Raw genomic sequence first — 17,217 nt, forward strand, 5'->3', positions numbered from 1 at the left:
CGTGAAATTTCAAAATTTTCTGTACAAGCACTTTTCAAACAATAATTACTCTATAATAAAAAATCAAAAACACTCAATAGTCTTGCTGGCTTCTGCAAGCATGATGAGAAACTGTACTCTATGAAAATGAAAAAGACAAACTCAGTCATCAAAATAACCTAAACACTAATATCTGAAACTGCAATTTTGCCTGACATTTTTCCATCTTTTCTGCATGAAAAAGAGCAAGACGATTCAAGCCAGCCTGAACGTGCAGAAGTACATGGAGCTGCAAAACAGGAAAACAAACCGGAGGACAGAGAATTACTTCATGATTTAGGCACTCAAATCTAGCAAAGGATGGACCAAGTATGCACCTTAAAAAAAAAAAAAAAAATCACATTTTATTCACAGACCATAACTATCAATACTGACTTTAAAAGCAAATGATAAAATGTTATTAGGGGCAAACCTATCTTAACGATCCAATTTTAAAATGAAAGAGTAGGATGGAACAGTCTTCCTCTCTAGAAAACTAAAAAACAATAGTTTTGGAGAATTGCTGACAGGCAGAGCTGTTTCCAATTCTATAAATACATGAGTGACAGTTCTTTCTGAATCTAGTTTGAGTTCTGGTTTATTTCTCGATAGATAACACGTCATTTCAGAAAACAGGTAACATTCTGCTGATTAGCAGTGGAACAATGTTGTTGGACTGGATCCTCATCACAGCTCATTAGGGTACTTGCCTTGGCTTTGCTGTTCTTCATTATTAATTTGGGGACTGCAGAAATACTTGAGAAAATACCTGTTAGCTGCTGGGAACTGCAAACGATGTCTCATTAGCCACAACAGGCTGTCAGGGCAAAGAGATTATATCAAGAATTCTTTTATTCCTTCTTGAATACAACATGCCCTTTCTTTTATCCTTTAGGTTTGATACAACAAGTTTCCCAAGGGCATGATGAAGGGGAGGACTTGCTGGACTTCTGCTGAACCAACTGCAGATTGACTGGGGTACTCGACTTACCCTCGTGGAGAGTCAGCAACCCTGCTTTTGCAGCATCACTTTGACTTCAAAAAAATCCTGTATTTTCATACCGTTAAAAAGCCCTTTCTGCTGTGACTGCCTATAAAATAACTTGGCCCTACCCTAATTTATTTTTTTAAGTATATCCCTAAATACTTGATCTCAGAACTAGCAATACAGTCCCCTTCACAACTGCTTTGTTGGTGCTTTTCCAGAAGGTATTTTGCTTCCATAGCAAGAAAAGATGGAGACAGTTGATGATACTGATACATCCCCCACTGCCACCTTACACACATACAAAGACACACTCCTCCCTAAATTCTCTGGAATTTTTAACCCATTTTAGTTTTTACCACCCAGAAACTCTTTGGTCAATGCACCTATGATCCACTATACATACAGTTTGTTTTCACAGTGCTACTTTTTTTGTTTTGGTTTGGGTTTTTTTTTTTTTTGTCTGTTTGTTTGTTTTCTGGTGGCTTTTTTCTTTTTTTTTTTTTTTTTTTTTTTTTTTTTTTTTTCTGGAACAGAGACATTGAATAATTTCTCAGATTTCTCAAATTCACCTGTACCTTAAGCCTCTTCTCTAAGATGGAAAATCCTAGAGAAAAAGGGCTCCTTTGCCATTCCTCAGAATTCCTTCCAGCTGTGCTACCATGGACTAGTTACAGCTGGGATTCAAGGTCTAGGCACATAATAGTGATGGTAGAGATGTAATCCAGTGATCTCATTATTTTAATTACTAATATCTCAACACTTTTTGGTAACCCATGGCTCCTTAAACTACCATCTTTATAAGATGACGTACAGAAAACCAAAATTCCGTGACAGAAAGCAGATTCAACTCATTTTATTCTTGTAGGAAAAGCAAGACCTGCTTTTCTTCAGAATTAATATTTACATTTAATCTCTTGAATTTCATCTTCCCCTGGAAATCCAAATCTTTCCCAAACCAAATTATCAGCAGGTATTCCCCACATACAACACATTTCAAATGTCTTCATAGCAATGTAGAGAATTTTCATCTTGGTATAATTTTTTTTTAAACAAAATCAATACCATTATTACAAGAGCACTTTGTTATGATTTTTATTTTCAAATTACAGGCATTACTAATGGAACAAATTTCATAAAATAAGATGATCACTGAAGTTTAATTGTATCAATGACCAAGCATCACAGACACACTTTTCCCAAAAACAGGGGGGGAAGTCGGTAAGGAATTTCCAGCAGCATTTAAGCAGCATTTAAGCAATAATCTTCCTGATCCGCCATCAGAACCAGAGGAAATACAAGAGACAGATAAATTATCTCCATAAACCCATCTAAAATACTGATTCACAATCAAAACAGAGTTTCTTTAGTTAGCAACATTTAGAAAGAAAATCAGCCCAACAGAGGATGTCAGACAACTTGTTATTTGTCACTCATGCTCTTGCCAAGACACCTGAAATCCAGAAAACAAGGTACAGCAATACTTCTTTCAGATACAATGATATGTAGTCTGAGTACATTTCAGATTGGATGCAGGTCCCCTCAAGGACATGACCTTCCCAATACTCAAGAGAAGTTTTTACATGAGTCAAGTGAAAACACAACTACAAAACAGCAAAACTGGATTAAAAACTCAAATTTAAAACTGAACTTCAAAAACCCAAAACCCAGAAATCAAGTAATCACAGCCAGAAAATGAAAATAATGAATTGGTCAGGAGCTCCTAAAGTAAGAGATCACAGAAAATATGTGAGTCCTGAGTTGAAAAATCAAAAATCTTGAACATAATTTCATTATGACAGCATGTAGTTCTGCTTACATGTGTTAGATTTCTTTCTTTTCTGTAAGGCATCTTCATAAGCCAACATGAAATAATTGCCTGGACAATGTAAAATATCCAGTATTACAGAGAAAGTAGTTTTGGATAAACATCTGTGTTTGCTGTCTTGGCTTTGGTAATTCAGAACGTACTTAGAAGTTACTGAACTTGAGCCACAAAGTGGTCCCCAATTTTCAGAATTTCTGCATTCTGAACTGCAGCAATAGCTGCTACTGAAACTTTGCCATTATATAACTACTTACAATCCTTATGTGCATACAGTTGCATTAAAACTCCCCATAAAAATTGCAGTGCCTGAAAATCTACCTGATTATAATAAACTTCTCATATGAAGATCCTTTTGGCATGTTGAGGGCACAGATGAAAACTGGACTACTCTGTTCTTGACCTAATAACAATTAATTACTCACGGCATATAGATCTCTCTTTTTTTAACGAATTTCCTTACCATTAGAAACCCTGATAACCACAGCTCTGAAAAAGCCTTGCTGAGGCAGTTTAAGGCATTATTGCCTTCAGCTGTTTCTCACCCCATCTGTAGAGGATTAACTTAATGAGTAAGAGTTTCAGCAGAGGACAGGCACCTGCTTAAGCTCTACACATCACTACCCAAAAACAGGTTTGTGCAGAGCTCCCAAAGACCCCAACCAATCAAGATATAAGGAGGTTCTGCCAGTGTCTTTCCTAAGGCAGAACAAATCTATTCTATCATGGAAAACATCCACAAGAAGGACTTTTCCATAATACCTGCACAAGCATAAACAACACTGGAGAGATGATACAAGGATTGGAAACCTCACTTGGGATAGTTTGAAGATGTTCCTGCCTAAACTATATGAAATTTGAAGTAATACATGCTTTCACAAGTAACTTGGGACCCTCTTTTATACCTGCCCAAACCACTACCCTGCCTGATTTAAATATCTCACAAAATTGACTTTTTCCATGATGGGAAGAATTTGTGCTTATTGAAATAATATAGAGAAGGAGGAAAAAAAAAAGACATTTCATTTAAAGGAAACAAAGAACAACGCTGTCAAGTTGCAGAAGTGCCCTCAGACAATGACACTGACATCTCTTGAGCTTCCCCTTCTCAAAACCTTGGTATTTATCTCTTTTTCTAACACTGCCAGCTGTAAATTTTAGATTGTGAGTTTTGAGGCAGGGATGAACATCGCATAGGAAAAAAGAAACTCTTCCCTGATAATCACTGCACTCAGAAAGTTTCATTTTGCTCCCACTCATCTTCTTTTTGCCTAGACGGAGTCACGCAGTGGTTAAAATGAAACCCTGCAGGCCTGCTGTCACAGTCTGCTCCAGAGGGTTACAGTCTGGCAGCAGACAGTGTAAGATTGGGATGAAGTTCCAAAATTTTACTGCCTGAAATTACTTTTCCTAGCCACCCATCAGAGCAGCTAAAAGCACTAAGGTTTCTTTATATTCATTCTACCTTTCATAGTTCTTGCCCAAAGGAGGAGCCTAAAGAAATTATGGATGTAAAAGGGGTTTTCAGTATTTTCTCATGGCTGTGTTGGGGCATGGAGCCATTAACAGCTTCTTCTCCATTCACATCCCACTCCTTTAGCACTTACAGCTTATGGAGTTCAGGGAACTGTCCTAATATCAGATGGGGAAAGGAACAATTTCTTTACAGAATGACTAGAAAAATCCATGTGTAGGAAGCTCTAAAATACCCTTCCACATCACTTTCATCCTATCAACAATAATGGCATAGGCTTCGGTTAAAAATGCTGAAATCCATGTGTAGTGCTTACCTAGAAAAAAATTATGTATGTCTATGTAAAATGTGGGGGGGGGGGGGGGGGGGGGGGGGGGGGGGGGGGGGAATCGGGTTTACTTGAACTCCGTACTTTGTTTGGCAAAATACATGCAATCTTTGGGAAGTGCTGTCTTTAAGCACTGTTCCAGGTAATGCTGCAAATGACAGGAAAACACTACGTTAGTGGTGCTGCCATTTCTGGAAAGGTCTGCAAATTAATTGGCATCTAGTTAACAAAGCAGTGTTAGGTCTGGCCACTCAAATGACATACATGAAAATTTTCAGTGAAAAAAACCTAACAAAATTAATCAAATTCAGTTCTTCAGTAGAAAGATGCACCATTCTATTCATAAGACGAAGAGTCAGAGGGAACAGAGCGCAGGGATAAAGTCAAGGGCTTAAACGTCTTCTTTTGGTGACAGGGACAATAAAACTCAAAGATCTTCAAATCAGCTGGTCCTGGTGGATGACTGTGGAGGCCACTGCCATCTTCAGTGACATTCCTCCCCCACAGCAACACCGGCCTGCTGAACCCCTAACACTGCTCCCCTGGCACAAAGCTCCAGGACTGTGGTGCTGCCAGCATGCTGCAACTGAGCTAGAAAGCTTTTAAAGGGATACTCCCACCCTGGGAACAACAGGGCTTGGGCTCAGAGATACAAATCTCCAGCATTCCAACACCAACTTTAAAAAATAACCTGGATATTTAAGTGCTTAGCTACAACCATAATGTGGAAAGATAAAATAGCTCCACATTGAAATGAAGCTGCTATTGAAATAACTCATCATTAAATCTCGATTTCTAATACCAACTGCTAAGTTAATTTACCTGTAAAAGGACATTTTACTGGCTTTGCTGAATGTAAAAACTAAGTGTACTCAAGGATATTTCATTGTCAAACACTAATGAATGAAAATTAATCATTAAAAAACCCCACTATTTTTAAAAGGTCTTACCAAGCTACCTGTGGTGAAAGGCAGCTCAATAAAGCAACCTTTGCCAACTTTTCCACAGAGGAAGAACAAAGACTGCACAAAAATAAAATTTGCACAGTACCTCATGCTTTACCAACTATAATTATAAAATGGATTCTTAAGCAGAAACAGGGAAAGAATATCTTACTATAAGACAGTAAATAAACCTTAAAAAATAGCAATGTGTTTTTCATCAGCACAGTTGCCTTTCCTGTTAAAGAATAGTATTTTAAGAAGAAATTTACTTAGCCAGAAAATAAGGAAGCACATAGAATAATTGGTGAAGAAAAAAATACTTTTCTCATAGTTCTTTTGCTGCCATTACACAGGTTTTTTGACTTTTCCTTAGGCTGCAGACATGAGGTTCCAAAAATGGTAAGGCAATTGACCTTGGCATTGCCCCTGGTATGCTGAGAGCATAAATATCCTACAGAAATGTAACAGTACAACACAATCTACCTGCATAAAGGAGTTTTTGTGTATATATATGTATTTGTTTTGCTTATCTATCAGGCATATCAGGCATATGGCTTTATTTTTCGTTTAGTATTTTACATCTGTTTCCTTTTTATTACCTATATTTTCAACAATGATTTTTTCACATCAACTTTAATCAGTGTCTGGTCTTCTATTTACTAAGTATTTCATAAATCCTAAACATCTTCAGTCACATGAAAGTGGGAGCCAGCTTTAAAAGTATCATTGTTTAATCAGGTTTTCATACAAGAACATGCAACTTTATATAATGACAGAATGAAAATCAAAAGTGACACACTGGGTGACTGGGATTTCTGTGACTTTTAAATTCCATTAAAATTCCCAGCCTTCTAATTCTGGAAGAGAATTTAGCACCAGCTGGAATCTTCAGACAGCATTAGTAAACAGTAACAAAACATCCCTCAAATAAAAATTTATAATCAGGAGTTTAGAAAGTACTTCCATAAAGTGAAACACACATACTAAATTTAAAGATTCATGTGACTGACCAGGTCAAATCCTGCCACCTGGGAAATAGAAAGAAGAAAAGCAATACTTAAATCTGTTTAGGGTGTTTATTTTGACAGATTCCAGGAGACTTACAGAGAGTAAGGTGAAATGTGACTTTATAGCAGCCGAAATTCAGATTCCAGGTAAGAAAATTAGTGTTCCTGCACCAACAACATAAAGCCATGTTCAACAAACCACAAAACTTTAAAAAGGGAGTAAAGAACCTTTGGAACCTACAAGGTGGTTCCAGCATACAGGATCTCTCCTCTATTCTCTCCTTTCAAGAACAGCCTGAGGAAAAAGGAAATCTCTAGTTCCACCCAACAAATCCACACACTAAACATGATGGCAAAGGAACATATTGTTAACTGTGTGTCCTCCAGGAGGAGCAAACTTGGTGATGCAGCCCCTGAGGCCACCTCTGACCCACCATTTTCAGGCAATAAAGCTTGAAGTTGCTGTACATCAACTGCACTTGCTGAGGTCACACAAACAGGGTTCAACCAAGGCACAACTGAGACAAATGAGCTTGCTCAGGTGTTTGACAGATCTGGAGTTAGAGTACCAGAGTCACAACACATCTGCTGCCTACAGCCCGGGTTCAGTAAACATCAATTCAACTACAAGCACTGCTGGAACTTTCCTTGAATTCCAGAAGGTCCCATAGAAACTTGTCATCAGAAATGTCAATGAAAATCAGAAGCCCTAAGCAGCCAGCTCCAGAGCACAGATATAAAATTACTTTACTGGTAAGAAACCAGCCCTGTCAATCATGAGAAATTAGATATTTCACTGCTTCTTGTCTAAGTCTTGCTTAAGCAGGAAAAAATGAAAAAACAATGACAAAACTAAGTGAATCCAAGTCATATTTGTAGGAAAAGTTGGGGTTACACTACCATACAGAGCAGCAGTGAGCCAAAAGATCCTCTCAAAATAAACATGAATTTGTCAAAAGAAGGCAGCAAATAGATTCCTGTAGACAAGGAGCATTACAAAAACCATGCAAAGGATACTACTCATTTTTCCCCAATATCTGTGAGAGCTGGGTGTCAGCAAGAGCTCAGCTCAGCTCAGCTCAAGGAATCTTTCAAGTCATGTTTGGATCTACTTTGAAGATGTGCAATTCCAGAAACCAGAATATAGATATTTAAGACATCAAATAAGCAGCTTTGAAATTTGGACTTGAAATTGTTCACTCAAGTCCTAATCCAAAAGGCCTTCCAGAGAACAGAGTGTAAAATCAGGGAACTAATGCCAAGACTGAGTTTGATTGACATGATACTACTTTATTCCATTATTTCAACTTTCTTACAGGTTTAAAAAAATTTATAGGGGTTCAGAACCACCTCAACAGAACAAAGAGTACAGTATTAAGGGAACTGTAGTGTCAAACCACAAATGTGAACATGTGGTCAGCTTTCATTACAAAAAGTAATAGGCACAGTCTTTACATACACATTTTGGTGAAAGAAGGAATAATAGTGCAGTGTTAAAAGGCACCAATAATCAATAATTGGGCCTTTTTAAAAAGCCAATAACCATCTAAGAAAATTACATTTGGTTCAAAGTTATAATTTAAATACTGTATTGACTGGCATGCATCTGAACCACTGGCAATTTATTACACAAACCTAATGTGTGCCCTCACAAAATCAAAAAAGATTTCATCAGTGGACCTGAAAGTCAGTTCAGTACAAAAGGACATACCGAAGCTCAGCCTGTATTCAACACTGAACTCTATTGTTCACCTTCTCTGAGAACACCTGTCTGAAAGAGCTGCACAGAAGTATTTCTCTTAAAGCAAGTATAAAAATTTTGATCCTGTAGCATTGACCTACTCCATGTGCTATGAAAACATTAGGCACAGCCCACAATTTACGTTCTCTCTTTAAAAAAATACGGTGCAAGTGAGGCTCATACAACAGACTGACATCTTCAACAGTAAGTTCTTTAGATTTCCCAAAGAAAAGGGTCAGTTAGTTTTAATTTTTTAAATAGTGCTGCACACTGCATATATCTGCATTAGGAGCATCTGTGGAACCAGTAAGGAAAAGCTTCAGTACACCATAAAGGGCACGACATCAACACCATGTGCTGATTGAACTAGGTCAAGAGATTGAATGACTGGAGAAATCCTTGTACACAGGCAGCTGCAGCCAGGCAAGGAGGGCTATTACTTCCTGCAGAAAGAATGGTTTCGAATCCAGGTTACCTCACAGGTGCCCTCAAACTCACTCACCTCCACACAATGGAATGGAGGGATGCAAGCATGGGACAAAAAGGGAAATGAGAGAGAGAGCTTCTGTGTAAGTTGTACCAAAAGGTTCCAGAATATCCCAAAGTGTCATGCCCGTGGTATGGTTTATGCACTGCAGACTTTTTGTGCAACTGAAAATCGTCACATTATAGGTGAGCAAAGATAGAGCTGACTATTACCTGCAATATCTACGACAGTCCTCAAGCATATAATTCACAGATAACTGTAAAATGTGCTGTTGATTGCTTCCTCTTGAAAGTATTAAAATTCTGAAGGCTACAACTTGTCTATGAGGGGGAAAATGCAAGATAGTAACTAATTAATTTGTTTTACAAGGAACTTCCTCTGATGTGCTAGTTACTTCATGTCCTTTGGAAGATTTTTATTTCTGACTTTCTTCATCATCTCTCTTGCTCTCCCAACAATCTCACAAGAGTTCAGTGACCCTTCCTACAGCTGCCTTTGCCTTTTCCAGGGCCCCTTTTAAATTCACTCTGACACCACAGCAAGCTGTTCAAGTCAACGTTTCTCGCTGGCAAGTTTTCAGACACCACAAATACTATCAAAACTCAGCATCTGACTACATGCACCAGTTTTCTTTAAATGGAGCAGGAATTAGCCCGTTTCCTTGGTTTAGGGTCTCGTACATCCCTGTCTTTGGAACACATACAAGATGAACATATTGTCTCCGATAGTCTCCGTAGTCCCAGCCTGAAAACACTGTTGGAGAGGCTATATATCACACAGTTGCAGAAACTATTGCTTATAGCAAGCCATGTAGTTAGGAAGGAGAGTGCTGGGTTTTCCAGCACCCTAGAGCTTTCCAGCAGAAAGTATATGATATAAGGAAGCCACAGCACGTAGAACACGCTGGTTATCCGGAACAAAACCATGGCATAGCGGCGGTCGGGGCTGTGCCCAGTCTCCTCAGCAGTATCCCCCTCATGGTTAGGAAATCGAGCTCTCCGATCACTGATCTCTTTGGTGTGCTGCCGGCAAATTTTAAAGATGTGAAAATAGGTGAAACATATGACAAAGGCAGCAGGAGCGTACAGCAAGCACACGATAAAGCCAGTAAAGTAGGCATTAGTTAGCCAGGAGATAGCACACCATTCAAAAATATCTCCATGGTAACCAGGTTTTCCCCAACCAAAAAAAGAAGGCAAGAAGATCACGCAAGAGTATATCCAGATGAGACTGATGCAGATTCTTAAGCGACAAGGTGTGACCAGTTGGTTATAGGAGAGAGGCTTTGTTATAGCGAGATAGCGATCCACACTGATGCAAGCAAGACATGCCATAGAAACGCTTTTGAGCACAGAGATGATGTATCCAAAAACTTGACAAGTCAAGGACTCGTGGACACCTGTTGAGTAGTGGAGCAGTGACAAAGTAGGAACCAAGCAGCTGACTCCAACAAAAAGATCAGCATAGGCCATGGTCTGAATAAAGTAGCTGGTGGTATAATGATGCAGGAGTGGAGCACAGTGGAAAACAAATATCACAGTTAAGTTACCCGCAATGATTAAAAATGTTAGCAAGACAATAACAACTGTCTCAAGGATACAGATGTCAACTGCATTGTAGTGACCAAATCCAAGAGGGCAGGAGAGGTGCTCAGATATGTTCATAACACTACTGCTCATATTCAGAGTCCTCCAATCAATCCATCGGGACAGGTTCATGTTTTGTGCTTAGGGAACAGTGCAATCTGAGCCTTAGTGAGCAGGCAACCTGCTGAACAGCAGCTAAACTCTGCTTCAGCGTCTCACGGTCTCTCTTTGCAGACACTGTCAGTGCTTACATGTGAGAGGATTAGAGTCCCATAGCTGTTGATGCCTCCTCAGCATCAGTGCATCACCTCTGGCATACCTTGGCTTTAAGGAAAGAACAAAAGGAAGAAAGAGAGAAAGAGAGAAAGAGAGAAAGAGAGAAAGAGAGAAAGAGAGAAAGAAGAAAGAAAGAAAGAAAGAAAGAAAGAAAGAAAGAAAGAAAGAAAGAAAGAAAGAAAGAAAGAAAGAGAGAGAGAGAGAGAGAGAAAGAAAGAAAGAAAGAAAGAAAGAAAGAAAGAAAGAAAGAAAGAAAGAAAGAAAGAAAGAAAAGAAAAACAAAAGCCAGAAAGAGAAAGGCCACTGATCAGCTCCTCCAGTGCTCTTGACCCATCTTTAGCAAATACAAGGCACTTCTAAAACAAATAGAAATAAAAACTGACAAAAGAGACACATTCATTTCCCAGGGAAGGAGGGGAGGGAAATCTCTGACTTATTTTCCTGAGAAAGTCACTTGCTTTGGAATATACTGGGGAGAGTGAGAGGAAGGGAAGGAGGAACCTCAGTATTCAGGTTTCCTGGACCAGAAGTTACTGGAGATAATCTTTATGTCTTAGTCTAAATCACAGACTGATTGGAGATTAAAGAAGAAAGTTCATCCTCTAATGCTGTCTTTTCTTGTTTGATTCAGAAGATGGTACTCCATCTTATCAATGCTATTCATTGGAAAGGTAAGGAAAACATTTTTGTCAAGGTTAATTCCAATAGACTCACCACTATTTGGATATGAATAATGAATTTTATTTAGGGGGAGATAGGTGGGGGATGAGGCAGATTTGTCCTCTGGCTCCCAAGAAAGAAAGCATACATCTCACATACAATGAGGAAGATCGTGTCTATTCATTTAGAAATGAAAATAATTTTAGAATAGATTTTGGAGACTCATGTCAGTATTTACAGTTCCTTTAAATAATTGGAGTCCATTACAATTACAAATGTCAGAATCATAATTCAGGTCCCCACAGACAAAATAAATCCTCTTGAACTTAATTCAGCAATGGCAATTTAAAAGAATCATCTTCAGAAACTCTGACATATCTACTACAGCGGATCAGTACCCAGGAGTTCATAGGTATATCCACGATATTGTTCACCTCTGTAGCAACAACTAAACCATTTCATAAACCCCCCACAAAACAAGCTCAGAAGCTTCCATCTGCATTCTGCTGGGAAGCTAATCAAATGCTGATTTGACTAGAAAAGCTGCCATTGTTTACTACTCCATTATTCTGTTGCTCAGCTTCATCTTCTCAGGGGTTTAAGATTTCTATATTTATTAGATGATCTGCATAATAAATAGTTGCTTTAAAAAATCATTCTTCTAATTGCAGGACATTAAGTTCATTTTATTAACAGCTATGGAGAGAGAAAACATTAAAAGAAAGCATCTTCTGTGTTCAGTTTTAAGTAAATGCTTGATTAGTTCAGGAATCATTAGGCAGGTAATTAAATGTATACAATCCTGTTTTTTGAAAGGCCCCTAGAACGTTAAAACCATCATTAATCCTAGAGTTCCTGAGACTAGAAGACTAGCAGTGAAAATTAATGAATCCACATAAAATTATCTCCAAGGTCATTCAGCTGGCATTTGCTTTAAGTCTCTTTAAAAGTACCAGGATCTCTCTGATGTTTCTGATAGTCCTTGCAGTGTCTTCAGGAGGAATTTCAGATTCTAGAAAAGCCAAATGTTCAAATCTGTCGCAACACTTTGAGAGAACACATTCTTTTTGGAGTTAATTTCCTGTTGTGCATCGCCACACTGTACAGAAAGTCCTTCTAGATTTTATAACATTCCCGAATATTTCCGCCTATTCGCTCCCTTTGTCTATAAGCAACGGAGCACGTATAAAATCACTCTTTTCTCCAATTCCCTGCTAAAGCAATAGAGAAGCTTTCTCACCTACACGCATCCTCAAGCTATGTCCAATACTTGACAGGGAGTCCTGTTACCACGGTGCGGCTGGAGAGGCTGCCGCTGTCTCCCTGCTCCCCCCGTGCGATGACTGCCTGCACCTGAGCCCGCTCCTCCTCCTCCCCGCCGCATCCCGCCGGGCGCTGGAGCGATGCCGGCCGCTCCCCGACTCTCGGTCCATCCAATGGCGCTGCCGCTAGCAGCGGCAACCGGGGCGGCAGCGGGCGGAGGGAGCAGCGGGCGAGGCCACCGGATCCACCGACCGGGTACCCGCGGCCCCCGAACCGCTGTGCTCTGGGAGCTTCAGGAGAAAGCCAACACACCCGTCCTAGAAATCCAGACATAACCTATTAAGCTACCGTCACCACCTCACTGAAACTGTTTACTAAAACAATCCCACGTTATTAATTATGCACATACCTTTTAAGCATCACCTTCTGAGGTTTAGCTTGGTAAAGTATCTGCCACAGTTCCACACAAATTTTCTAGTCTTCCTTAAAAGACAGAATTACAGCCCTCTTTTTAATTATGTCCCCAAATTACTTACTTTCAAACTCAACACATATATGTTACAAAACTCACCTGTACCCATTTTTATACTATACCAGTATTACCAGTTCCCCAATAGCTTCAACATCAGTTTAAATTCAAATACTTGTAACACATTTTCTAAACTGAACCAATTAACTCAGCTCTCTACTCCTGCACACAGATGCAGCTATTCCCAGATTAAGTAGTCAGAACTTTTGTTTCCTTTGTGCTTCATAAAAATAAACCCAGTCTCAGAAATACAATCATCTAAGTTATGTTACGCAGATACTCCATATATCATTAGACACTGAAACAACAAATTCAGATACCGAAACACCAACCACAGAACAGCATTTTGGGCTATCAATCAGCAGAAGATGTGTCTTGGAGGCTTTAACCAAGTCATTAGAAACTACAGTGATTTAAGTCCTTCTAGATCCATGGCAAACCAAGGCAAAATTTTAATAAGCTGCTCCTGAGTTAACATCTTGTACTTCAAGTATTGCCTGGAGCAAATGTCCAAGTCTGAATGACAAGTCTGTAGCAACATGAAGCAGCACAAACTGCAGCAGTGTAAGTAGTTTAGAGTAACGGCATGTGATCATTGCAAAGTCTTCTATTGCAGGATTTAAGAAAAAAATTAAACTATCTCCAATACCTCAGAATGGTAAATGGCTGCAACAACAGACTTGATAGCTAAATTTAGACCCTGAGCACAGCTTTAAGCCCCAGTTATCCATACCAGGGCAGAACAATAGGCAGCAATTTTTATTCCTCCTTTTCCCACTCTTGCTGTGGGGGATGAGGAGGACAATAAACAGTGTGCACAGGCATGGCAGTGACCAGTACTTCTCCCATTTCTCCTTGGGACAGATCATAGTTGGCACCTGGGATGTAAGGGGCCTAAACACCTTAAAAAGGACATTAGGGAGCCCCAAAGTACACAGGGGCATGAGACAAGCAAAGGTACAGCCTGACAAAGCAGACCACAGGAACTGTGTGCTCAGTACATCCTGCTCCACAGAAATTTAAGGACTGGTAACGACTAAAGCTTCCAAATGTCACAGTAACCACTGAGTCACCTTGGTCTCAGGTCAGCCCCAGCTGGTGTCTGCTGTGTGTGCCCAGAGTGCTCAGCTCTGAGAACAAGCACTCAGCAGCCATGTTTCAAGTCTGCTACGAGAAATCCAGGCTTTGCTGAGCAGGTAACAGGAAAATCAATGGCAACCTCTGGTGGCTGGTGCAGAGGAAGCATCCTGCTAACCTAGATGCAGGTCAAATGCATCCTGTAAAGAAATTTTAACTAAAGGGACAAAGTGGTTCAAAAGCAGGGAAGTTTGACTTCTTTGGGAATACAAGCAGTCCTCCTTCACTACCAAAAAACCAGTCATGTTGCAACCTGCCAGTGGCTTTATCACTTCAGCCGCTCGGTATAAACTGCACCATGCTGACAGCACTAAGTTTTACTGTTTTACATATACTTAGAGGCAAGTGAAACTTAAGAGAAACCAGCTAGTCCTGATGAAACTATGCAGTTACAGAGGGAATTTTACACAATGTAACAATACCAGAATGTTGTATCAGAGGTGGCACATTAAAGGAAAAGTTTTTTTATTTGGAGATTACAGGCACATCTGGGCCTCTGGCACACTTTTAAACAAAACTTGTTTCAGGATTTTTTTGAATTTGAGTTTTAAGAAAAGGAAGCGAGAAAGAGAAAAGTTCTGTTGGAAGAATTGCCTTATTGTCATCAATGCAGCATCCTGCATGGTGCACAAGCTCCCACAGCTGGTTACATCCAGCTGGTGGACTGAGCACTCTTCAATCTGAATAGAAGGAGCACTTCTACACCTTCCTTATAAATTACATCAGCTAGAAACAACACAAGTTGCCATACAAAACAGAACGTTCACACCATCTGATCCTACTGAAAACAGAGGGGATGTGCGAGGAGCATGAGCTTTGTATTTGCAAAGCAAGGCTGTGAAAGCAGTGGTGATGTGTGACCCTGAAAGGAAACCAGATGAAGCTTTTCAGACAGAAAAAGTCCATACAGAAGGAGATTTAGAAACTCCATGCAAGAAAACAATCTATTAGTCATTCTGTTTGGAAAGGAATAGTGGTATTTGTTTGCTAAATCCTTTGTTGTAAGGAAACAGGACTGATAGAAGCAATCCCTGTAGTGCACAAAGCAGCACTGCAATCACACCACTCACTTCTAGTTTGAAGTCTTCCCTTGTTATATTATTGGATGGTCAGCTGGATTAAATGGACAACAATAATTTCTGTAAAACCTTTTTGAAAGGCATTGATGAGAGCAAGGAGGTGCAGTTGAGAGTGTGAGATGAGGAATATGGTAGTCATTTATTTAGATGCAGACCTAAATGACAGTGTTGATATACATACCAGCTCATCAGCTTCTATTTTTTCTGCCCAACTCCACTTTTTGTTGTTGTTTTACAGTATTTTTTTCTTTTACATACTTTCTCCTAAGCCTTAAGAACAAAGGTGTTTCTTTCAGTTTGCTTTATTTTTAATCTTAACTACCTCTGGCATTGTACTTGCCCATGTATCTTATGGACACCCTGGTTTTGTTTTTAATGCCTCCAGAATAATTCTGTTCTATAAAGCTTGCAGTAGCAGTGCAGCTTAAACTAGTAGAAGAGGGAAAATAATCTGTCACCTTAAAAATTGTGCATATGTGTAAGTGTGCATACATAGGGTCTTCTATATCATATCGATATTTGAATTTGCTCTATGAAGTCATATTAGTGCTGTATATAAGGCAGAACTCTGTTCTATTTGTTATTTGGAATATAAAGCCTCTTCCCCAAATCCACCCACTACAGCTGTCTATTTAAAACCTGCCAGAGAGCTCACACTTACACAGAACACATGGGGATTTTTGACCTGAGTGCAGGCATATGATGAGATATAAGAAGTGTCTATATATATATAAATAAACTCTTTATTTTTTTCTCAAAACAAGCTCAGGCTTCTCAAGCCCCTTACACTCTGTGGATACCATCTGACCCTATGCATTGCTCTAAAGGGGGAGGGAGGGCGGCAAAGTTCTAAGTCAGATCCAACACCAAATTTAAGCCATGCTGTGCTGGGTACTTTCAGCTGAGCTGTAAACATCTCCAAGGATGGAGTTTTTACAGCCTGCCTGGGTCCCTGTTCCAATGTCTGACCACTTTCCCTGAGACTCCCACTATTAGCTCAGAATTTTTCTTGCTGTGGTTTGTCTTCATCCTCATCAAAACTAAACATACTTGGGCCAGTGGTGAAAACCCAGAAGTGTCAGTTCTGAAGGAAACAGTATATTGTAGAAACTTTTAAACCATTTCTCCACCTGCTAGTCTCATTTTTCAGTTTTGCTATCAGAGACCAGTCCTTTCCTTCTCCTTCCTATCCTATGATCCTAAAGAATGCCAGAAATCATTTTACAGTGCTATGGCCCACATACCCTGTGACACGATAAAGATCAAGAGACACTGGGTACACAGCTGCAGTTCTGAAATGCAGATGTTCTTGTGGAGCTCTTATCTGTTGGGTACAGGAAAAAAGCCAGCACAGGCCTTTTCTGTATTAGAAACTGGATTTGGTGGCAGCAGCAGAGTAGGTTCTGTAACATGGGGGAGAAGGAAGAGGCTGGTAAAATTTGGAGTCAAGGGTGGGGGCAGTTCTGGAGACTGGAAGGAGACAGTAGCCTTATAAAAGGTCAAGAGATATGAAGGGAGTTAATGATCCCTCTGACCTCTTACGACTGCTACTCCAGCAGGTTCAGGTTCAGCCTGATCCTCTGCTGAACTCACAGCTCAGTCCCTTTCCAGCATTGTTTCTAATGATGCAAATATTAGCCAGTATCACATAAGCGTTAGGTAATTAGGATGTTGTAATGCAGAACAAGAAGAAATAGACAAGATTTTTTTTTTTTAATGTGGATGAGTAGAGAGAGATGGGCATTCACATGTGCAAGTTTATTGTGCAGCCTTTTCATGCTGTTAAGCAACAATTACATCGAGTGCTTCTAACGTCTGAAACTTTCAAATTAATCCTAATATTATTCACGTATTTAATAAATATTAAGCAAGTTTTTG

General features: G+C 39.6%; 2 protein-coding genes across 6 annotated transcripts in view; both read right to left on the bottom strand.

The window, feature by feature from the left end:
• Positions 1-17,217, bottom strand: part of RABGAP1L (RAB GTPase activating protein 1 like) — a 260,444-nt gene that overhangs the window by 174,018 nt on the left and 69,209 nt on the right. The gene's annotated exons all lie outside the window — the stretch shown is intronic.
• On the bottom strand, positions 7,854-12,702 carry GPR52 (G protein-coupled receptor 52). The gene is made up of 2 exons (XM_056497059.1): positions 12,572-12,702; positions 7,854-10,719 (listed from the first exon to the last, which is right to left on the bottom strand). The coding sequence occupies exon 2, from the start codon at positions 10,525-10,527 to the stop codon at positions 9,442-9,444; it is 1,086 nt and encodes a 361-aa protein (XP_056353034.1). The 5' UTR covers positions 10,528-10,719; positions 12,572-12,702; the 3' UTR covers positions 7,854-9,441.

This window comes from Oenanthe melanoleuca, chromosome 8 (assembly GCF_029582105.1).
Source record: "Oenanthe melanoleuca isolate GR-GAL-2019-014 chromosome 8, OMel1.0, whole genome shotgun sequence".
Classification (NCBI taxonomy): Eukaryota; Metazoa; Chordata; class Aves; order Passeriformes; family Muscicapidae; genus Oenanthe; species Oenanthe melanoleuca.